Genomic DNA, 24,247 nt, shown 5'->3' with positions numbered 1-24,247 from the left:
GGAATAGTTTATCTTGCGTGTGGAAACTGTGAAATTGGCTCGATTGGGTTTAAACAAAATTCAGTATGAGCGTTGCTTTATTGCACTAAAATGAGTAAAAAAGCTAATAAAAGTTATTTTTTAAACATTTTTTATAGATATCGCATGTTTGTAAAACATGTTAAGATACTTTTTATATGGCCTTAAAAAAGAACTTTAAAATAAATTTAAACTTTTTAAATAAACTTTATATTCGAAATGTTTAATTTTTTTTTAAAACATTATTATAATGCAAATCAAACTATCTTTATGCATAGTTTATGTTGAACTGATTGTTTGCAATTATTATTAAGTTTTTTAAATTTTACGCGCTTTTCCATCGGGCCCACAGCGGATCAAAATCTCGTTGAGCTGAGAATAATTACGAAATTTTGTAGACAATTTTTTTAATTTAAAGTCTTTTACAAATTAAGGCTATCAAACGAATTTTATTGATATAGAAATTATTATATTATATGTAAAATTAAATTTTAACTGAAAGCTTTCTAATTTTTATTTTATATTTTTGTTAATAGTTGGAAAATATTGATTTAGCATAATAAAAAAATAATAATTTAAGCTCATGTTTTAGTTATTTTTGTAGCAAATTGAAAGTATTAAGTAGATTTAAAACACAAAGTTTTTATATATAAAAAAATGCACGATCTACTTTACTTTTTAGATATAAAGCTTTAAAAAAATTGTAAAAGGTAGTTTCGTTGACTATTGAACATGGTATAAAAAACTTATTAAAAAAACAGAATAGTGAACCTTTTTGTCTTAGTTTTATTACCATATAGTTAATCAAAGGTTTTAATTTAATTTCAATTATATATGTATGCTTTTTCACAACCTTTAAGGATTGATCAAGTTGAAGACCTAAAAAGTTTTGGTCTGCAAAGTATTTTTTAGCTTGATACTAACGTGGTCAGAACAATCCATTTAAGTTTATTATCATGAATGTTTAAAATGCGTTCTTACTTTCAATAAAGATAAACAGTTAGACATTATTAAAACAATTCTAAAACAAGTTTACTTCTAATAACTTTTTTTATTTTTTTCTGTAAAATTTTGCATAAACGTTAGCTTCTGTGAAACTTTATCTTAGGTACGCTGTTTTCCTAGAATTAAAGCAGATGTAACCTCATATGTTTTGTCTGATCAATTGTTTACTCTACTACACAGCCTTTTTAGCCAACTAACTCTTTTAACTAAAACTATCTTTAAAAATGACAGATTTTTTGTTTTGTAAGATTTTGTTTTATAGCTATAATAGATTAAATAAAATATTTTTACTGGTTTATTCATTTATGTTTAATAAGTTCATTCGTTGTTTTAATTTAAGCAAAAATCTAAACAAGAATAAATCATTAGTTTATATTAGAAATAGTTTTAAATAAACAGGCAATACCTGATACATAAATTTAAGACCAATTTTGATTAAATTTTATATAACTCGTTGCTTTGTTAGTATAAAAACTACAAGAAGAATTAAACAAATCAGTTTAATAAGAAAAGATCGTAATATATCTTAGCTCAACTTTATTAAAACTTTCATAATTAAGTTAGAAAATGATTACCTTTTGGTTAAAATATATAACAATATAATGCGTCAGTGTCGCAAGATTATGCTAATTAACTTGATAAAAGTATTGCACATTTGATGTAACCAAGGGATGTTGGTATACTTTACTGATTGTTACTACTAGTCATAGTTAAAAAATAACTTATTTTATTAATACCTTATAAACATTAGATACCACTACTTACTAGACTACTACAAATAGGACAACACAGTTAAGCAAGTAAGAACAATCTACAACCAGAAACTACTGAGAAAATAACCTATAAGTAATTAATTTTATCCAGCTTTGTTCCACAATGAAGTCTCTAATAAAACTTTAAAAGCAATTATTATACTATTTTCTTGGGTTGTAATTTCATTAAATGTTGTTTTTGCATATTTGATCTGCTATTATGTGTCCTTTAATTATTATGTGTCCTTCTAAAAACATTTATACCTTAGTCGAATTTAAATTACATGCACTAAGTTAAAATTCTCTTCAAAAAATTTAAACTTTTTTTTTTGAAAAACAGCTTAGCTTAACAACTCTAAAATATTTAAAACTATAAAAGGACAACTAAATTTGTTTTATTTTATTTAGGTTTTTAACTTATCTTTTTTTAAACATTAGCAGGTGGTTTAAAAAAAAAATTATATATGAAAAAGTTTATTTTTCTGAATCTGAGATATATTATAGTAGTAAATATGTCAGTATAAATTTGTAGACGAACTACTCAGATAAATTCAATGTAAAAAAAACATATTTCCAACTTACTAGTTGCACATTAGCAAAATTTATACGGTCTATATACATTAATTTAAATATACAGTTACACATACCAACAAAACATACCATTAACTGTTAAAGGATAAAACTGATTGAAAACAAAATATTTTTATTGAATATTTCTAAGTTTACTATTAAACTTTGCATTGTTTATTCTTAATGAAAAAATTGAGTTCTATATTTATAATATTTATAAATTTTGGTAACTGAACTTGTTATAAAAGCAATCATTATAATTTAGTTTTTTATTTAATAGAACATAAAAGGGTATTTAGGATCAATGTACAAATTTACAAAAAAAAAAAAAGCACAACATTAAAACTCTTATGAACACAACTGTATTATGTTTATAAAAGTGTTTTTTATTTTATCTTTTTTTTAGCATGCCAATGTAAAAAAATAGTTATAGAGCATATAGTTTTTCAGAAAGTTAAGTATTTAAATAGTAAAATGAGATAACTGTTTCAAGCAAACTTATGTTAAAAAGTTTCTTTATCTAATTAAAATTTAAAAACAAAAAAATCTTCTTTTTTATGTTTGTAAATATTGTTTGCTTTCTATTATAAAAATTTAAGACTCATTCAAATTATAAAAAAATTAAATAAAAAAGTATTCTATTTGAATAAGATTTATTTAAGCACTGACGAGGTCTTTGACCGAAACTTAGTTTGTAAAATAAATTTTTGAAAGAATTAATATATTACTTCCCCTCCAGCAGTTGAGATCTCTCTATTTGTTTTCTTAAAACCAAAACATATAATAAAAAAGTATATTTAAAAATAGAAGCAAGTTTGTTGTTGTTATTATTGTTGTTCATTGTTATTGTTTTTTCTTCTCATTAAGTGCATAAATGTTACAGTACTTATCTTTATATTTTAATTTATAAAAGTTGAGTTCAGTTGTGGTAGAATTCACTTCTTTAAAACTATTAAAACATTACACGATAGTTTAATTATCTATTCAAATATAAAATTAATTTTACTGTTTAAGTACTATTACTAAATGAAAAGGGAAATTATACGTTTAGCACAAAATACTGAGAAGATTTAACGTAAACATATTTCAGCGTATTATATTTTTACCTTCTTTAAAGAAGTTGTAATTTAATCTATCATTAAAGTATTCACATCTTTGCTATTAGCATTGTTTATCTCTATTTAAAAGTTATTTTAAAGTTGTAGATATATTTTTTGGTTGTTATGTTCTTAGATAAGTTTTTAAGTACATTTTTACACACACAATTCTATTGAATTTCTTTTGATGTTCTTTTCTTTCATTTCGTTTAATTGGTTGTTTTATCACTAAAGATTTAAATATTTAGATGATAAAAAAGTATGTATAAAAGCTCGTAAAAAATTGTAAAAGCATGTGGTGTACGACTCGATAACCGAAAGGTTCCTTTGTACACCAAGTTCTTAGACCAAACTTTTTGAGCGCTTTTTTTATCTTTCAATAAAAAATAATATAACTGTTTAGTTCAACCTTAATTAAAGTAATAAACACTGTTAAAAATAAAATTTGTTTAGGTAGACATTGTTTTTACTAAAAAACTAATTTTTTTTAGTATTTGAGTATATTTAGCTTTATTTGTTTAACTATAAAGAGCTGTTTCGAAAGAAACTTAGTTAATACTAAGTAATTATAGTTTTACTACACAATACTGATTAAATTAAGCTTACTTGTTTTTGTTGGTCAGTTTATGCTAAAACAAAGCGCTTTGTTCAAGGATGTGTTTTTTTTTTACATATCAAGTTAAATTTAGTCCGTTAAAGAAAGAATTACCACTAAAGTATAATATTAATTTTAAAAATAATATATGTTTTAAATAGATGAAAAAGCAAGACTATCCATTTACTGTAATACTTTTATTAAAATATACGCTGGTTCAGTATTTTAAGTTTTAATTGTTGTAGTAAAACTTTGGGGAGCGGGTCAGAATAGCACGGCGTCATTTTAGCACCGTGCGTAACTTTAGCACAATGGGTCACTTGTTTACCAAAGGTCACTTTTGCACAGCATTTTAGCATAGAGGGTCACTTTTGCACGTTGGGTCTCATTAGCACGGAGGGTCACTTTTGCAAAGCGTTCCTTTGCACGGGAGTCACTTTCGCACGGCGTCATTTTAGCACGGCGTCATTTTTGCACCTTTTTTTTTCTTCTCTATTTGCTTGAAGCGCCTGTTTTACAGTTTTCTTTTGGACTTATTGTTATTTTGCACAAACCAAAAATTTTTAAACCTTTATGTGATAACTTTTCGATAATACGTTTTAATTATAGATATTTGGAGCTTAGTAATATATAAAACACGTGTTTGAAAAATAAATTGAAAAATTAAAAGTAAACACGCATTAGATTCGTAAAAACTTCAAATTTAATTTACAACTTTATTTTGGAAGTACTTTAATAATTTTAAAAATATAGTACAAAGTATTTTAGAAATTATTAAAACTTAAGGATATTCTTTTTTTTTTGCTATAATTCATACAAAGTTAGTCCTATATTATTAAAAACTTACTTCTTTTTATTAAAAAACTATTGTTAAATACTTGGAAATGGCTTTTCTAATTATTACAAAGCTAATTTAATTGAAGTCAACATAAAACCTGACAAATTCAGTTGTTATTAGAATAAGAAAGCTTAAAAAGCTATACATTTTTTTATTATGACTTTATAAATCTTATTAAATGAGTTTTTATTTTATAAAAAGTTAGAATCATTAATGTAATAAACTTCTATAAATTAAAATGTTATTTTTTTACGAAGTTACTTAAAAATTTAAGTTTAAACATTTATTGTCACGTTGAAAAACACAGACTACATCTAATCTAAAACAAGTTTAAGTTGTATAAAATTAAATTCAATACTTGAATACATTCGGTTGTTTCAAAAAACATAGTATAAAACTTTTAAGGTTTCTGTTCATTTTAATTAAGTTTATGAGGTTTGATTTAACTAAATAGGGTTAATACTTGAAGGCTTTTATTAGTTTTGCTAAAGTTTCTAGCCTAAAAAAATAAAATAAAAACTATTTTAAATAGTTGAATAAATTAAATAAATAAAAAATATTTGAAACAGCATATTACAAATGGTATAAAGAATTAAAAAACATTAATTACAAAATCAGTAAATAGGTATACACTAAAAGTCTCTAAAAGCAGACTTTAATTAGTTTTTAAACAATTTTGCTATTTTGTTTTGTTGAGTTTTTTTACAAAGTTTTAAATATCTCAGCTTTCTTTTAGTTTTTCAAAAGTATATTATCATATTGATTGTTTATTATGTTTACTATATTATCGTATGATTTATTTAGTTTGAAATGTATATGATTATTAAGTAACAAATTTTAATACTTTTAGGTTTGATTTTAAATAATAAAAATAATTAAAATTTTTATGACTACAAAGTACTACAAAATATAAGATTAAAGTTTCTTTAAAAACTAATAGACAAATTGAAGAAAAAATGTTTTAATTCAAGCTTAAAATTTATGCAAACTTAGAGTATTAACATTTATTTTTTATCAGTTGAATAAAAAGATTTTCAATCCTCCTATTGTAAAGTTTTAGTTCGTGTAAAAACAACGCTCCATGCAAAATTGACCCGCCATGCTAAAGTAACGCCGTGCTAAAATGACGCCATGCAAAAGTGACCCACCGTTCAAAAGTGAACCACAGCGCCAAACAGACGCATCGTGCTTAAATGACGCCGTGCTAAAGTGACCCCCGTGCAAAAGTGAACCACTGCGCTAAATAGACGCATCGTGCTAAAATGACGCCGTGCTAAAGTGACCCAACATGCTAAAGTGTCGCTGTGCCATTCTGACATTCACCCAAACTTTGAGCCATATAAAGTTTAATGAACGACAAAAAAAGACGCTGAAAATGTTTGGTCCAAAGACCTGGTGCTCAAAAAACTTTTCGGTTATCTAGTCGCACTTTACTAGTTTAAAGTATCTTATACCTTTTAACGTCTTGTACGGGACATGCAATACAAAGTTTTTATAAACATTATAAATATATCATTTTATTTAAACTAACTGGTATAAGATAGTTTGATCGGTAAGTAAATAAACTAAGTTGTAGCTACTATATTAATGCTGTTTGTTGTCGTGAGTGTTAATAAGGTTTTTGAATAACCTATGCAGCAGATTACTTCTGGTTTGCTTGACTTTTACTACAATTTTATCAGATTTGAGGCATATAAATTCATAGTACTAAATTCTAGTTTAATGTATAACTATTCACAATTATTTGCTTTAGTAAAAGTTCTTATTCAAATAAACTATCTGGTTAATTTCACTAACAAACTTCAACTTTAATGAGTAATAGCATATATAAAAAATCTAGAAGCTTCTTTTAGTTTAAAATTAAATAAAAGAAATTAAAATAATTTTAATTCTGATATTTAAGAAACTAAATAATTAAATATTTCAACTATAAACAGACTTCATTGTCTAAAAAATGCTAAACTTAGACTAAAAAATTGCGTCTAATTTAGTTTTTAAGGTTAATCAATTCTTGCTTTTCGATTCTTATAAAAAGCATATAACCAGTGCATCAACAAACAAAAAACCACTATAAATTATTTAAAATAAAAGTTAGGTGTGTTATTTTGAAGACATTTTAAAATTTGAAATTTTTATATCACTAAAGCGTTTTTTAGTGTAAGTAAAAACAAAACCTGTAATTTTATAAACCCAAGTTCTTTATTAACAAAAATTCGATATAAAAAATCATTTTATAAAAAGATGTTTATATTTTAAGTCTTGAAAATGTAAATTTGTTTATAAAAGATAATTAAAAAATAAATTAAGTCAATAGAACTTAAAACTATAATTAAACTTTCTTTAAATTTCATTTGACCTGCTTTTTATTTTCTATTTTTAGAACCTATGTTCAGTGAGATTAAATATTTTTTCTTTTAATATATATGATTTTTTTAATTAATTTTCTTATTTTTATGATTAAACAACATCTCAAACAGCTTCTACAAAATTGTATTTTTCAAAATCCCACTTATGGCAACTTTTATTTTTTTAAATGAAATCATTTCAGAAAAATGGGAACGGGTCAAATATGCACGAAGACGCTTTTTCACGAAGGGTCAAATATGCACGAAGGGACGTTTTTGCACGAAGGGTCATTTTTGCGCGAGAGTAAAAAATGAATAACACTTTAGAAAATAATCAAGAAAAGTATAAGTTAATTTTTAAAAGAATGAAAAAACAAGTTACCGACCGAGGGTAAGGGTTAAGGGTAACAGACAAAATAACTAACAAAATTGTTATATAAAAAACGAGTAAAAAATAAATTCAAAGTAAATTAAAAAGAAAAAAGGCCGACTGAGGGTAAGGGTTAGGGGTAAGAATAATAGTAAGAAATAAAATGATAAATAACTAATTAAAATTATCTATTGAAAAAAAGCAAGAAATTGAAAAGTATAAACATAAATTAATTAATAAAAAACAAAAAAGAAGAAATATAATTACCGACCGAGGGTAAGGGTTAGGGTTAACAGTGATATTAAAAATAAAGATAATAGAAAATAAAAACTAATAAAAAATAAAATAAATTTAAAAAAATTTCAACCTGTGCAAAAGTGTCTTCGTGCAAAAGTGACTCTTCGTGCAAAAGTGTCTTTGTGCATATTTGACTCCTACCCCAGAAAATTTGCTTAAATACTTTTCTGGTAAGCAGATAGTAACTTTTAACTATAAGTTTAGTATATTACTTATTTTGATTTAAATTACAACTTATTACATACATTGTAATAGCTTGAACTTACAAAACTATGTAAGTACAGAGAAAATTATGTTTATATATTTGAACAATGTTTCTAATAGTACGAATAACACTGCAATGTAAGTTCATTTTATTACTATTATTAAAGTTTATTGTCAAACGAAGGACCTAGGCATTAAAACCTAAGCCTCTTAAACTGAAAGACACTAGAAAAAAAGAAAAAAAAACAAATTACAGTGTTAAAACAAACATAAAACCCATACAGGCACAAACTGAAAAATCTAAAACTTTCACAACCAAAATATTCAACAATTCCAAAGTCACCAATCTCCAATTATACGTTCCAAAACAATAAATCTTTGAAACAACTCTTGTCAAAATTCTTCAGAACCTGGCTCGAAATTCTAGAAACCATCTTGAAGACCACTCTTCATTAAACAAGAACTTTCAAAACAACATTTATTTTCAACTTTAGACAGAAATCTTCATCTTGCAGAACATTGATCTCAACAACTATTCGCCATTCATCATTTTTTCAAAGTTTCACCACGGCAGATTCAGTCAAAAATCACTTCAAACATTTGGCAGCAACAATTCACAAATCTAACTTACGAATCAACTGAGCATCCAATAATTTTAGAATCTAAAGCCCCAAGCACATTAACAATAGACCGGCCAAAAACTCAAAATTTAAAAGTATTTAACATCTGTAAGGGGAAGGTGTTGCTTACAAATTAAATTACCAATAAACTACATACCACACACCAAATCAATTGTTAAAGAGATAAAACAAAACTAATTACTTATAAATTTTACTGGTAAATATTTTATTCAAATCAAATTTTTTTAAGTTTAATCGAAAATTTTTAAGATTTTTGCACGATACTAGTTCACTTGGAAGTTCGTTCCACATTTTTACCGAACGATAAAAAAAAAGATTTTTGCCAACCAACATTGTTGAAATGATATTTGCATGTACATTTTTTATTGTTATCTCTGAGTAAGTAACTATTTTTATAAGATTTAAAGTTTGGAAATCAATAGTAGTTTAATTGCTAATCAGTTTAAAAAAAAATCAAATTCAAGTCTTCTGTACTCTAAAGTTTTTATATTAAGCTTTGTTAGTCTGTCTATGTAAGACGTATATGAAATGTTGCACCGATTAAAGATTGACCTCGTAAATTATCTTTGAATAGATTCTAGTTGGTTGATGTCTTTTTTAGAACATGGAGACCATAAAGGTGTGTTGTATTCCATCTTAGGACGGATGTAAACTAGGCACAATTTTTTAAGAATTTCCAAACCTGTAGATATAAAGCTTCTTAGAATTTGAAAAGATAAAATTGATGCAGTACGGTAAATATAGTTAATTTGATGGTTACATTTTAAATTGCCTAAAATAAAAATTCCAATGTCTTTAAATACTTCAGTTTTAGGTAAGATTACATTGTTTATTTTAAAATCAAACGTAGGAATAGGTGTACTTCTGTGAATATTGAAAACATGACATTTGCTGGGATTTAGGTTTAATTTCCTTTCTTTTAACCAATGGTATATTTTATCTAAAGATTTTTGTAAAACTAAGTTAGATTGGCTAAATATTTTTGTGTCGTCTGCAAAAAGCTTAATGTTGCTATTAGAATCAACTTCTGAGGCTATATCATTTATGTAAATTATAAATAAAAATGGGCAAATAACCACTCCTTGCGGAACTCCACTAAAAATTGGTAAGGATTATGATTAGTGATGTACAGGACTCACAATTTCGGGTCCGGCCGGACCCGGATCCGGACTTTTTTTTTCAAATTAGGATCCGGCCGGAACCGGATCCGGACTTTTTTTTCATATCAAGATCCGGCCGGATCCGGATATCAGACAAAAATGGCAATATCCGGCCGGATCCGGACCAGGATAGTGAGTACGGTACATCACTAATTATGATAACGTGTTACCGATAACTACTCTTTGTGTTCTATCCTGAAGAAATTCTTTAAACCATTCAACTAGATTTCTATTAATTTTGTGTTGAGATAAAGTTTTAATAACTTAAAATGAGAGACAGAGTCAAGCGCTTTCTATATGTCTGAATAAATTACATTGATAGATTCATTGGTAAAAAAAGATACTAACCATGAATGAAAGCAATCCAATAATTGAATACAGAAAGTTCGTTTAGTAGGAAAACCAAATTGTTTCTGAAAAATAAGATTATTTAAAAAAAGGTGTTGAAGTGTTTTAAATGAAATTATATGTTCAGCAGATCTGCAAAAGCTACTAATTAGTGAAATTGGTCTGTAGTTTAATGAACTATTTCTGTTTCCTTTTTTGTATATTGGTATAATATAAGATACTTTCCATTGTCTTGGTATGAAAGATATAGCTAAAAAGCAATTACAAATTAACGAGATTGGAAAAATAAGAGAGCAAATAGTTCGTTTTAAAAATATGAAGGTATATTTTCTGCTGTTCTAAGTATTTTATCTTTTAAATGATTTACAGACTCAATTATTTCATTATTACTAATAAAAAAATCCTGCATTTCAGGACAATTTTATCAATAAGTTTAAAATGTTTATCTTTATAATCTTTACTAAATACTTTTTGGAATGATTTGTTAAAACAAGAGGTTTTACCAAAGTAATAAGTTAATGGTAAATTATTTTCATTAAGTAAAAGAGGAAAAGAAGGTGATAGATTTAGCTTTGATTTTACAAAAGAGTAAAAAAATATTAATTTTTATTTTGACAAAAGCTTTTTCATGTTGTATGTCGAACTTTTTTACAGCTTTTTCGTATGCTTTTGAAACTAGCTTGTATTTTTTAGTAATCTGCTGATCTAACTAGAATTTTTTGTATAGCTTTTGCTTTTCTTTTAGTAGCTTTATTAAATTAGAAAGATATCTTTTTCTTTTTCTATGTTTCTTCTTCAAGGGTACAAATTATTTGATTGTAAGATTAATATTATTAAGAAATTTATCATAAAACTCCTGTAAATTTTCTGATTTATAATAGATAAATTTCCAATCTATACTTGACAAATATTCGTTAATACACTTAAAATCCGCTCTGGAAAAATCTGGGTAAAGTGTCACAGTAGCTGATTTCATGCTCTTATTAACATTAATACCAAAAGATATAAGGGAATGGTCTTTAGTATTAGTTAAAGGTGAATCCACTGAATGAAATTTAATTCCATCCAACCCAATGCAATTACAAAGCACTAAATCAAGAATACCACCGTCTTTATGTGTAGGTGAATCAATAATTTGAGTTAAATAATTCTCTGAACAAAACTTAATAAAACTTTTATTACATTCATTAAAAGTTGAGCTGGGAATACTCCAATCAATATTGGGAAAATTAAAGTCACCAATAATATAGAAAGAAACATTTTTTGGTGTGAAATGTTTAATTAGGTCAATCATGTTTGATAAAATTTCTATAGATTTAGAAAGATTTGGAGGGATATAAATACATAGAAATCTTAACTTTAATCCGTTGAGAATTTAATTAAAGCATATAAATTCAAAACCGTCAAAAGTAATAAATTCACTTTTAACTCAATAATTTTAAACAATTTTTAACAAAAACAGCAACGCCTCCCCCCTGCTCAATCTATCATTGCGAATAACATTATACCCAGATGGATAAAAATTAGAATTGATAATGTTAGGATTTAACCAAGTTTCAGTTAAGAAAAATAAATCTATGTTGTTTGTGCACATATAAAACTCCACAAAACTTATTTTGTTTAAGATTGATATTTGTATATGAAACTTTTATTAGAAAATTTTAAATAGACTTTTTAAAAACAAGTTTGTTTTAACTGTATTTTAACTACTTTAAAAAAAAATTCATACAAACCTGATCAGTAAAACTGCACTTAGGTACACAAAAAATAGCTTTGTATTAAATCAAAAATTAAATAAAGTCAAATATGTCCACATTTTACCAAACACTATTATTAAAAATAACGAAAATAAACGATAAATTCAAGAAAAACAACAAATATATTTTGAAATAGGTATAATTTTACAATCCAAAACTATAACTATAATTAATCTATATTTCAATTATATATTATTTAAAAAACATTTAAAATAGGACTATCTAACAAGAAGTTTGTTAGAATCATATATAATACAAAACTTTATGTGTTGAAGTCTTTGTATACTATCAAGCTTTAATAAATTTTAGTTTTTATTAAAAAAAACATACAAGATCAGTCTCTATGTAAATTGTAGACTACGAGTTTATCCAGAAAGTAGTTATATTAAAATTATTTTTTACGTTTCATGTGATGTTTAAAAGTATCAAATAAATTCTAATCTAAAATTTGTAATATACATATATTAAAACTTATCATGTTTCTTTAGAAAAAAACTTTATGATATAGTTTTTTAAAATTTTACAACCTAACCTTAAATTTACTTTCTTTCTTACTTAAAACTTTTTAAAGCTTATTAGTTTATGTATATTTCTCTCAATTCAAAACTATTGTGGCTTGTTTTTACACAATATTAATGCTAAACTTTTTTTTTATTGCTGTTTATTATTTTGAATAACAGCTTTTTTGATATAAAAAAGGTGTTGATCAACGAAACGTTGTCATATAAACAATGCTAAACAAAATTTGCTGTGAAGTATTAAATTGCTTTAGCTGAAAACCTACAGTAACCACAAATATTTGTAATATTTCATTTATGTTTAAAAGTTTTATGATTTGTGTTGGTCTACACTAGAATTCGGAACTTTTAATTTTTTTTGCTAAAAAACAATTTAGTTAAGCAAGTTCAAGACTTTTTGTACTAAAAGTTTATATAGATGTTATTTTTTGACTCTGAGTAAACAGCTGCCTAGTATATATTTATTTTATTGCACTTTTCCTTTTAAATGTATGTTTATTTAGATATGTATACATATATATTCTAAACATAAAATCAAAGAGTAGTTTGGACTGAAAATTACGTTTTTCAGTATATCTGACCCGTTTTTCATAAAAAGTTGTTGATCCCTAGTCTACACTCTACTGACATCACTTGATTTGCTGAACACCAATAAATGAAAATAATATGCCCTGTTTCCTTTTTATGATAAAACTTCTTCAACTAAAAATCAATGCCAATAAAAAAGCGTTGAAACTAGTTTATAAATTTTAAAACCATGAAATTAAGCTATTTCAGATAACTTGCTTCAGATAAGCCTTTTTACTTATTTTTACTACTTGAAATCTTAAAAACTTAGTTGTTTTAAATACAACTCTTTATAGAACTGCTAAGACGTTTCATAAAAACTTTTATTTTGAAAGTGTATATCAGAACGTTTTTAATTTGTAAAAACTGAAACAGACACTGAATTAAAAAGTTTAAACACTATTTTTTAAAGCTACTACAGGTATGGCGATGATTTTTTTCTGTTATTAAAACGAAGCTACTTAGTAACAACATGTACAATGTTTAAAGTTTATACAAGCAATAAAAACTATGACTATGCTGATTAGTAACAACATTAAACGTTTACAGCTAAATCTTTTGTTGCTTTAGCTGCTTTGTGTTGTTAGTATACATGTTAGTATATAAAGTACAAACTTAAAAGTTCGAAACATTTACAGAAGTTAAAAGTGATAAAAATTTCCAAAAGGCTAAGAGAAGCTAAAAATTATCAAACATGTAAGTAGTTTAAAAGTTGTCTATTTAGTTTTTACTTACTTTTATGATGAATTCAATTCCTTTAATTTGATAGAGAATGAAAATTAAACCAGCTACTCTGATAAGTAAAGTAGAAAACTACAAACTTGCTTGGTATATAAAATATTTTTTAAAGAATATAATTTACAGGTTTGAATATTTCAAATTAATTACTAAATTTACCGACTAAAACTGGAAACGTTATTAATAATGGAAAATAAATGTAACTGAAAAAAAGCAAACTTTCAATTATTAAAAACGAAACCATCACTAAAAAGTTAGTTTAAATTTTGAAGAACCTTCGAACAGTTTAATTTGTAAATTTTTACTGATGTTAAACTTAGCTTGAACCTAAATGAAAGTTTTAAAGATCGATAGGACTGAAAAAACAGTTTACTTAATAACTTTTTCTCTAAAAAAAACTTAAGTTATTAATTTTGTTTTACAGATGAATGGGTATGGAAAAACTAGAAAAGATAAAAGTGATTCAGTGTGAGTCTTAAGATAAAACTTTATATAGAGCATCTGTTAAACTTTATCTTTTTTAAGTTTTAAATGTAAAATCGAAAAACTTTTATTACATAGTAAAATTTATTTATATAAATTTAAAAAGGCTGAAATTATAATTTGCTTAAATCCTAGATGCTCTGTTGTTCTAAAACTTATATGATGTTTATCATTTCCATCAAGAATTGATTCTACAAAATGAAATTCAATAAGTTTTTCTGAAACAAGTTTAACTAAAAATACCCACAAAAAAACGTTTAGAAGTTGTTTCTATAACTTATTAATTTTTGCAGAAACGATGCCACTAGATTATCGGAAACCCTGAAACCGATTAATAAATGAAATAAAAATACTTGCAGTCAATTTTTGACACATTTCAGAGATGACTTTTACAGGAAACCAATTGGAAAGAATTTTTTTGACTTTGTAGCCACCACAAACATTATTTGTCAGCGCGATATTTTGGATACATTGAAAACACAATCCTTAAACAAGTACGCTTGTGTTTTAAATTATTTGAATAATAAAATTTAACAAACCTGAATATTTATAAGTACTTAAAAGTTACAACAAAATCTATTCTTACATAAAAATAAGTTAGTTTAGATAAAATATTTTGTATAAATATGTTTTAACAAGTTTGTGAGCATTGCAACTTAAAATGTTTTTTGACTTAGTTGTATCAAAATTTATTTTAAGAATTTCTGGATCATTTTATAATTAAACTAAGTAAAACAGTTAAAAAAAGAGTTGAATTTGTTGTAAAAGTTTACTTTCAATTATTTACGGTTGTTTAGAAAACATACTAAATAAATGATGACAACATTCTGCCTTCCTTATGAAAAATAATGATTATTATTTTTTCAATGATAGGTCTGATTTCTAGGTTTATTAAAGAAAATACAAGTAAATTCTTACCTCAGCTAACTTTAATATTTTAAAACAGAAAAAGAAAAAGATGCCAGCAGTACACACAAAAATAAATTATGTTTTGGTGGTATGGTATATACTTTAAATTTGCTTTAATGTTGCTCGTTGCTTAAGTAATAAAGAAAATAATTACATAACGTACATTTAAGCTTTATGTTTAGTCATCAAACTGTCTAATAAACTGTCAAACAAATTAAACTAGATCTCTTTTTATTGTTCAATTTATTTTTACGAACTAATAAAATAAGATTTTAGTAAAATAAAAGAGTCGTATAGTTTGCTGAAATTTGAATATTAAAGTATTTTTGTAGTTTTGGTTGTAAGTAAAGAAATCATATATACACTTAAACAATATGTTTTTAAATTCCGTGTTAAAACTGTATAACACACAAGAAAAATTAAAATAAAATGTAGCTTTATAAATAAAATAAAGTTATAAAGTAGTTTAAAAGTACTAACAAATAATTTTAAAAGACTAACAGTTTTTTTGTATTTAAATAATTTTTGCTTTTTTAAACAGTATTTCAAAAGTTTTCGTTTCAAAGTATGTATCATTTTGTATTTGACGTCTTTAATTACCTTTCATAAAATCAAGTTTAACTTTTTTTAAAGTTAAAGTTCTAAAATCAACAAAAACTCTTCCAAAAACTTATAATTTTCCAATTAACAAAGTGTACTTAAAATTGTATTTAGATTGAGATGTTTTGTACACTTGAAATCGAACTGATAATAAGCCTATCTATATAAAAAAGTATAAGTTATCTAAACTTGGAGCAATTTATTAAAATATTAAACATGTACTTATTTGTCATAAATAATAGAAAAAGTATCAAAAAAACTTTGCTTGTCTAGTTTATTAATTATTATAATAAACTTATCTTGTTGATCGGGAATAGGTATGCTTTTGATCAAGTCGTTGTCATCTAGATATGTTTAAATAATTTAGATATTCAAGTAATTTACACTATTGTTGTTTATTGAACGACAACAAATACGCTCATAAGGTTTGGTCAAAAGACCTTGTGCACAAAAAATCTTTCGGTTATCTAGTCATACACCAGAAAAGTTTAACGTCATACCCAGGACAGAATATGGTTCATAAAGATTTTTATTCTAAAAATCTAAAAACAAATTACTTTTATTTGTTTGGACTTTTTACATCTAAGTATAAGCCTTTTTTATTATAAGTTTTGAGAAAAAAAGGTGTTGATTTTATAAACTCTGGTTCAAATTTAACAGTTTAAAATTAAAACCGATTGGTTTTGAAGTTTATAATAATTATATTTTTAAGTATTTGAATTCAAACTGCAAGATTGAAAAGCAGTACTTAATGATAACATATAAATATTTTATAAAACTATTATTATTAAGTTAAACACTTTTGACATTTCAATATAATATTTTCCTAATCACTGTTTTCAAAAGTTAAGACTTATTAAAGTAGTTTGCATGCAAAAATTTTAAAAGTCAAATGGTGTTAGTTGACATTTTCATAGTATTTAAAATTTACTTCTATATTTCTAAACTACGTTTGTGTTAACTTATTTTTAAACACAAAACTTTATTATATTAAAGAGTCTAGATTGAAGTTGTATAAACTTATATAGGTTAGTCTATTCAATCTGTAACATACTTTTTAAAACTTTTTTTGTGATAAAGTTTTTAAAGTTTTCAAAATTTTTAAAAACCATGTTTAAGTACAGTAAAAAATTCACAATTTAACACAAATAATATATATATTAACATTTTTTAAATCCTAAATACAACAGTGGTTTAACAGTTTTTAGTAAAAGGCGATCAAAAACTAAAAAGATAAACTAAATATTTTGATCAAAGTGCATAAATTTAATATTCTTAAAATACTAGTATGTTCTTAGTTTTGATTACTAAGTATATTATATAAAATTAAATTACATCATCTTTTACAACTTTTTGATTTCGATACATATTAGTGTTGCTAAGTGAAGCGTTATATAAAAAAAAGGGCAAACATTTTTAGAAAATTTTAAGTATCAATTGTGGTTTGTTAAGTTTAAAAACAATAGTGTGTTTTTTATAAAAAAAATTAAAAATTTCTTAGACAACGGTTTTAAATTTACCTGTTTTTATGTGTAACAAAACTAATACTAACAAATACCGTAATAAAGTGCTTTAGTATTTATTATATAGTTGAGTTTTACCCTATTTAAACTTGCTGCTTATAAAAAATAATAAACTGTATTTTTCCGTTTTATGTAAATTTGTTAATACTTATTTTGTTTTTTTATTGGAGTAAATGCTGCGTTAAACTTAATTAGCTTTTAAGTTTAATGTTACTAATTTATATTAACTGGAAATTAATTAAAGGAGATATTTGAAAAAAGATGATTGAAGTAATTTTGTACTGATTTAACAACTGTTCAGTTTTTATATCACATCGTTGACTGTTTGATAATGTCGTATATAACCGATCAGTTTGTTACATATGAATAAAACTTATGCAAAATACAATAAAGTTTTTTTTTATTAAATAGCTTTCTTATTTATTTTACTCAACAAAGTCTTTTACAGTTATAGTTTTTAATTAAACTTTAAAAAAAAGTTTCACTCTACGTTTTAATTTAAGGTTCTACGACTACACTTTTCAGAGTAAACGTGTAGAGGTAATTAAGAAAAGCTATTGTGGTTTTGTGAACAGTTAAATTTTGATAGACCTTTTTTATTTAGTCTAAGTAGTTCACAATTAAAATTTACTTACAACAATAATTCAAAGCTTTTTTATTTAAAAATCTATTTTCATATTACAATTCAAAATTAAATTTATAGTTTTGCTAGCGAAACAAGTTCACTGGAATATATAATAAGAACAAACTTAAACAGTACTCTTTTTTTATTAAACTAACACATGATTCTGTGTGTTAACACACTTCAATGGATCTCGGTAAAAAAAAAATACTGTAAGGAAATAATAGAAGCTAAAGTAGGTGTATATAAGTCTTTACTAAAAATGAGAAAAAATACTGTACGTTATTGTAGATTAATGCTTAATAATAGATACAATATACAATACCAAATCCGACTGTTATAAAACTATATAATATGATGTGATAATTAAAAATAATTATGTATAAATTTGTTTTTTTTTTATATTATGCATTTTTTTGTTTTTACAACTTTTAATCTTTAGTTATAAATTCAATCTTTTAACTTTTTAATAAAAGTAATTAACAATTTCAGTAAATTTTAAATAAATTATATATTGTAAAAACCAATTACTTGTTGATTTAACTTTGTGTTGAAATCTTAAAGAAAAATTTTCAGAGCTACTTGTAAAAGTTTGATGTTTATCATTTCATACCAACAAATTTTACGAAACAGTTTGAATTAAAAACACATAAGATCTATTTGCAGAAAATGTATGTTCTAATAACCAAAAATTAGGTGTAGCATTATATTTAAGAAGTTACATACTGCTGACATGAAAGATCTTGTACTTCGTTATTTTGTGCAATACAACGTTAAAAATACCGTTGATTTACATTGCATTTTTCATTTGAGAATTTGAAAACAATCAGAACTCTCTTATTCTATGCAAAAAAACATAAAAAGTTAGATTTGTTAATAACATTGAATCAATAGTTGTACTTTTATTCATTAACCTTATAATAATTAGATAGAAAAGTTTTACTAAAATTAAGAATTATTTAATACTTTAATTTAAAGAGTTTATGACTTCTTCTATTTTATTTAAGCAGCTTGCTTTTTTTTTTTTTTGGATTTGTTGTGAAATATGTCGGTCTAAAACAATAACCTAAAAATTAGTTGGTTTTATTGAAACTTTAAATGTAATTAAGGTATGAGAAAACAATAATTATATTTTACAACTCTAATCTTAAGTTTATAATATATCTTTCAATTAAAAACTTTTGAAAAATTTATTTTAAATCACTTAGTACACAAGATATAGCAGTTATAAAAGTCTAGAACGAAATTTAAACAGTACATACATTATTCAAAATATTTTTTAAACTTACAACCTCTGAGCTTGCTACTACATAGCTGCTAATACTAGCAAAAATTAAAGTAAATATCATTTTACATATATTTACTAAACTTAAATATCCTCTTCAATCTAAAATTCACGTATTAAGTTCAATAAAGTTTTAAAGATTTATGTATATCTAGTATTTTAACAGGGTGTTAAAGCAAGGGTTATAAACAGAAAATCAAAATAATTATATCTAACAGTGTTTCTTTTTTTGAATATTTAACTTTAGTCAGGTTTTTCTATCAAAAAGTATTTATTTTAACAAAACAAAAACTTAATCAAAAAAAAAGTGTTTCAATATTTTTTAGTTTTTACTACTGAATAATGAATTAGCAATTTTTTGTAATATAACTGCTGATTAACTAAAATAAGTTATTCATACAAAGCACCCTAAATGTTTTAAAAAGGTTATAATTTCAAAGTACTAACATTTTACTTTAAACTTTTTCCGATCTAAAACATATATTTTTATAAAATATAACACTTTTTAGCTAATTTATTGCTACTTTAGTTTAATTTTTTTGACCTTTTTATGTGTATTAATTAACAGAGTTTATACTATAGAGTTTCGACCGTAATACTTTTTATAAATTGTTATACAGTCAGAGTTTATGTTATCTACAACTAGTTGAAATATTATATTGTCGTGATTTCTTAAAAACATTTATAATATAACCATAATTTTTGACTATTTCAGACTTGAATGTTTTAAAATATTATGATTTTTTAGTTTTTCTAATCAAAGTAGATGAAATGTATAACATTTTAGTACAACTTAATACTTAGGCTTCATACCTAATATACTCTAATACTGTTGCTTAGCATTAGTAGCTCTGTTTTATTTAAATCTATTTCTTTACCGAAACTACTTTAAAAGTGAAGTTCATGACTTAAAATATGCTAGTTAGCTTCTATTTACACAGACTAAACTAATTTTAAAAGATACTAAATATTTTTCTTAAGTATTAAGATGTTTTTAGTTTTGTTTTTTAAAGCTTAAAACATATTTATTTGACCAAAAATAAAAACTTTCCATAAGATGTGTGTAATAAAATATTTTAAATTTTTGCGACACTTAGTTTTAAAGTAGTTTTAAATTAATTATCTTTTTTAAATTTACTATGTCAGCTCATAAGAAAGTCTAGTTTGTTATCGAAAGTAACATTATTTAATTCTTTTTTGTTATCTTAGAGGAAAGCCGTTAATATGCATTTTTGTTTTAGACACTTAGTATAGTATATTTTTGATTTATTTTAAGCGCAACAATTAGAGTTCTCAACTTGAGTTCTTGGAGATAAATAAAATTACATTAATTCAAAGAATTCTTTCATGAATTAACTTTTTTCAAAAAAGATTTTTTTTAAGAAATGAATTTATACTTTAATAATTGACACTAGATACACAGATAAATTAATACTTTTTCTAACTGAATATACTATTATGAAGTAAGTAATACTTTTTTAGTAATTTCTAAAACTAAACTTGTTTTTTTTATGGTGATATGGCATTTTCTAATGTTTTTTAGTTAATAATCCTGTAATAGTTTTATACTTGCTAATAACCTCAAAACAATTTTTAATGTAAATTTTTTTATGCATTCTATAACTTTTGGTCAAAGTATTTTTAAGTCTTTGTGATGCTTTCAAAAGTCTGCGAAAAAACAAGTTTCTTTGGTACAACATAAAACATAAAAAGCTTTTGTTCAACTCTTTTTACTAAAGCTCTACAAGTACCTATTGTTGTCGTTGCGTTAACGAGTTACTTTGTCTGAAAAAACAACAAGTTTTTTTTGTTACTCAATTTGAATGTAAAATTTTTTGTGTAATACAAAAATACTATTTAGTTTCTAATCTCCTTATTTAATTTTTTTGTAGACAAAAACAGCTTATTAGCATATAAAAAACAATAAGAAATACAAATTTGCTGTGCGTCAAGTTGTGGTTAATTATGGAATTTTAAAATACTTTGCGGTATATTTGTAAATCACATTACTGACTGGTTGTTTTTTCGGCTTTGATCAAACTGTTTTATTTTTGTTTTAAATATAATGTAATATTTTAAATACTTTTTATATCGAAATTCAAAATATTTCTTTTATCAACATAAAAAATATAAAACAATAAAAACAGTTTCAACTACTTTATTTTTTTGCAATTTTATAATCAGTAAAAAATTTAAGCTGCTTTTAAAGTGTCTACAGTTTTGTTTACTTTAATGAATTATGCAAACTTAAACACGAATAAAATGTTGAGTAGTATTTAACTCAATTAATACTTGGAAAGTTTATTTTTCTACTTAGTAACTTTTTGATTGAAAAATTAGGTTAGCATGTTAAACTGCAAAAAAAAATTTTTAAGTCTTTGCAGACGTATATCTAATCATAAATGGTTACAACTTTTTCAAAATAAAGCTTCTTAAGGCTAGTTTACAAGTTAGAACAAGCAAAATAAAGGTAGAAGTTAGTCAGCCAAAATTTTTAACTTGTCGCTTTATAGTTGTCTGACAACTTTTTTTCTTATTGCTTAGCAACAGCTGTTTTTTTCCGGGTACTTGACCGCGTCCATCTCACGCGACATCTGGCACAAACTGCAAGGACCGCAGCAAGCCATCTCGCAACAATCGCCACAAATACTTCCCTGTATTAAAAAATTGTTGTTTTTTTTATATGTATTTTTTTTGTTAGTAGATTGAGTTATTAGTTTATTTACGACAGGTGTTGGTTAAAGTTTACTTGTTTTTTTTAACTGAATTTAGAAATTTAGAACCAATGCATTTAAAATAACTACGTTTTAAAATTTACGAGGAAACAAAGCCATGTTTATCGTAAATATCATTTAGAGAGTCTTTGCCTTTGTCATAGAAAACTTCAAAGCCTTAAACAACTGTTTAATCTAAAACTTTTTTTCCTTTACCAGCAACTTCAAAAAAATACTTTTGTGTAGACAAACTCACCCTGATTGCGTGTTTAGTCCTCAAAACAGCTCTCATGGCGATCAGACCTCCGGGTACCGAACTGGCAACGCAGCAGCTCTCGCCCATCCTAGCTGCCAAGCAACAAGCAAAACATGGCATGCAGAAGAAACCTAACAGGCCTGTGAAAATTATAACCTTAAGTATTTTTTTATGGATAAGTTATAGTTAATTTACTATAATATTATAATTTTTTTAAATCAAACAACTCAAATATCTTGACTTAAGTAGCTTTAAGGACATTTTAATCTATCATTTATTTTTACACTTTTTTAAACCACAAGTTCAATACTTTGTTTTTCGTTTTGTTTTATGCCAATATAGGATTGAACATTGTTTTGTTGATAGTAAACTGTAAAAATTAATAATAGGTAATCTAATATACTAAACTAGAGTAGAAAACTTAAATTAGCTAACTGTACTCTACTATTTTACAGAAAAAGTTTACAGGACAACACTTAAAACATTCCTTGTGTTATTTTTTTGTTGTTGTAGGTTGTGCATTTATGCATACGATGACTTAAAATAAGATAGTTTCTTTAGTTTAGTATGTTCAAAAATAATTTCATTCAACGTAATCTTAAATACTATGTTTTGTTACAGACCATTTTTTCAATTTACGATGGGGAAGCATTAAAAGATCTAAGTTTTCAGAATATTTAGTTTAGAATTTTGAGCTTATTAATGGTCAACTGTAGTAAAATTTCTTTTTATCAAACTGCACAAACTTTTGTATTACTCTAAGCGTTTGCAGAACTATGTAATAGTATAAAGCGCAACAGTTTTCCCCCAGGCAATCGATAAATGAATTATTCAAATATGAAACTAATAAATTTCTACTTATTTTTCTGGACCGTAAATTTATACCAAAAGCTTAAATTTTTGTATGAGTTACTTTTACTACTTAAAAACAACACAATTTTATAAAACATTGAAATATCATTTTAAACAGCGTAAAGAAAAACTACAATTAACTTTGTTTAAATCGGTACATTATTTAAAAAACTATATCTCTTAAAAATGTAAAAATTTGTTAATTTTTTACAATAATTTACTTATACTACAAAAGTAGTAACAAGTAAAGTAATCATAATAAGTAAAAAACACAATTATCAAAATTAAAGGATGTACTAAAAAGTAATTTATAAATTTAAATAATTTATAAATAAATGAATAGTTTATAAATAATTTTTCTAACAACTTTAGAAAAATGACTTAACAATCAAAATCATATTTTTAAAGGATCTTATTTTTAAGTTTTTAACAGACTATAACTTATATAGCTTTTATTAGTTTCCGGTTATTATTCGAACTTTACGTTTGACAACTTTTCTATTTAAACGTTTACACATTAGCAGTTTTTAATGCGTTTTTCTGATACCTGCATGAAAATAAAAATGTTTTTGTAGCATTCAATCTAACTTCAGTTTGATAGTTTTAACATTTTTTAAAGTAATTTGAGTCCTTTATTACTGATAAAGTATAAATACGTATAAATTTGTTTTCAAAGATTGTTTTCTATCTACTTATATCTTTGCTTATGTTTGTAGTTTCAAATTCGTCATGATAAAAGCAAACTTACAGCTCTTAATTTCCTTGTGACACTCAAATATTCCACTCGACCATTCCCTCTCTTGCTGAACAACAACTTGCTGGCTGACAACAAAAGACTGTTGCACTCCGGGCTGCTGAACTACTACTTGCTGTGCCATTACTTCTTTTTAAATAACTACAACAAATAACACAGTTTTATTTGTTCAATATAGTAGTTGTCATATTGATTATGTATACGTTTGTGTAACAGTAGTAGTTATAACAAGAGTAAATTTGAGCTTTAACATTTTTAACTATGAAAATTGGTTAGTATAAAATAAGAGTCAAGCTTCTATTATAATCTTAGCTTTTATACATTTCAAACATTTTCTATTTAGACTTTTATATTATGTATGAAAGATTTGATTTCTCAATTTAAATTTAGTATCTTATTTTAGCAAAACTTGTTAGTTTTATTGTAGTA

At 24.6% G+C, this 24,247-nt stretch overlaps 1 protein-coding gene and 1 long non-coding RNA gene across 2 annotated transcripts; one reads left to right on the top strand and one right to left on the bottom strand.

The window, feature by feature from the left end:
- The first annotated feature begins 13,677 nt into the window (after positions 1-13,677).
- LOC145829854 (uncharacterized) lies at positions 13,678-15,527 on the top strand. The gene is made up of 5 exons (XR_014369586.1): positions 13,678-13,778; positions 13,947-14,073; positions 14,245-14,288; positions 14,597-14,797; positions 15,250-15,527. It is a non-coding gene; the product is annotated as an uncharacterized LOC145829854 (long non-coding RNA).
- Positions 15,528-21,386: 5,859 nt separating this feature from the next.
- On the bottom strand, positions 21,387-23,978 carry LOC145849628 (cornifelin homolog B-like). Its single transcript, XM_082954616.1, has 3 exons — positions 23,813-23,978; positions 22,213-22,352; positions 21,387-21,896 (listed from the first exon to the last, which is right to left on the bottom strand). Exons 1-3 carry the CDS (start codon positions 23,940-23,942, stop codon positions 21,783-21,785), a joined length of 384 nt encoding a protein of 127 aa, XP_082810742.1. The 5' UTR covers positions 23,943-23,978; the 3' UTR covers positions 21,387-21,782.
- Positions 23,979-24,247: the final 269 nt, after the last annotated feature.

This window comes from Thalia democratica, chromosome 2 (genome assembly GCF_965202585.1).
Source record: "Thalia democratica chromosome 2, ktThaDemo2.hap1.1, whole genome shotgun sequence".
Taxonomy (NCBI): domain Eukaryota; kingdom Metazoa; phylum Chordata; class Thaliacea; order Salpida; family Salpidae; genus Thalia; species Thalia democratica.
The sequence above is the reverse complement of the archived record's forward strand: the minus strand, read 5'-3'. Positions and strand labels throughout refer to the sequence as shown.

Bases quoted from the DNA above. Each gene is read 5' to 3' on its own strand.
- LOC145849628 (XM_082954616.1), bottom strand. From the start codon at position 23,942: ATGGCACAGCAAGTAGTAGTTCAGCAGCCCGGAGTGCAACAGTCTTTT. The intron at 22,353-23,812 runs GTAAGTTTGCTT...TAATTTTCACAG, and splicing joins TCACAAGGAAATTAAGAGCT to GCCTGTTAGGTTTCTTCTGC. The intron at 21,897-22,212 runs GTGAGTTTGTCT...TTTTTAATACAG, and splicing joins GGACTAAACACGCAATCAGG to GGAAGTATTTGTGGCGATTG.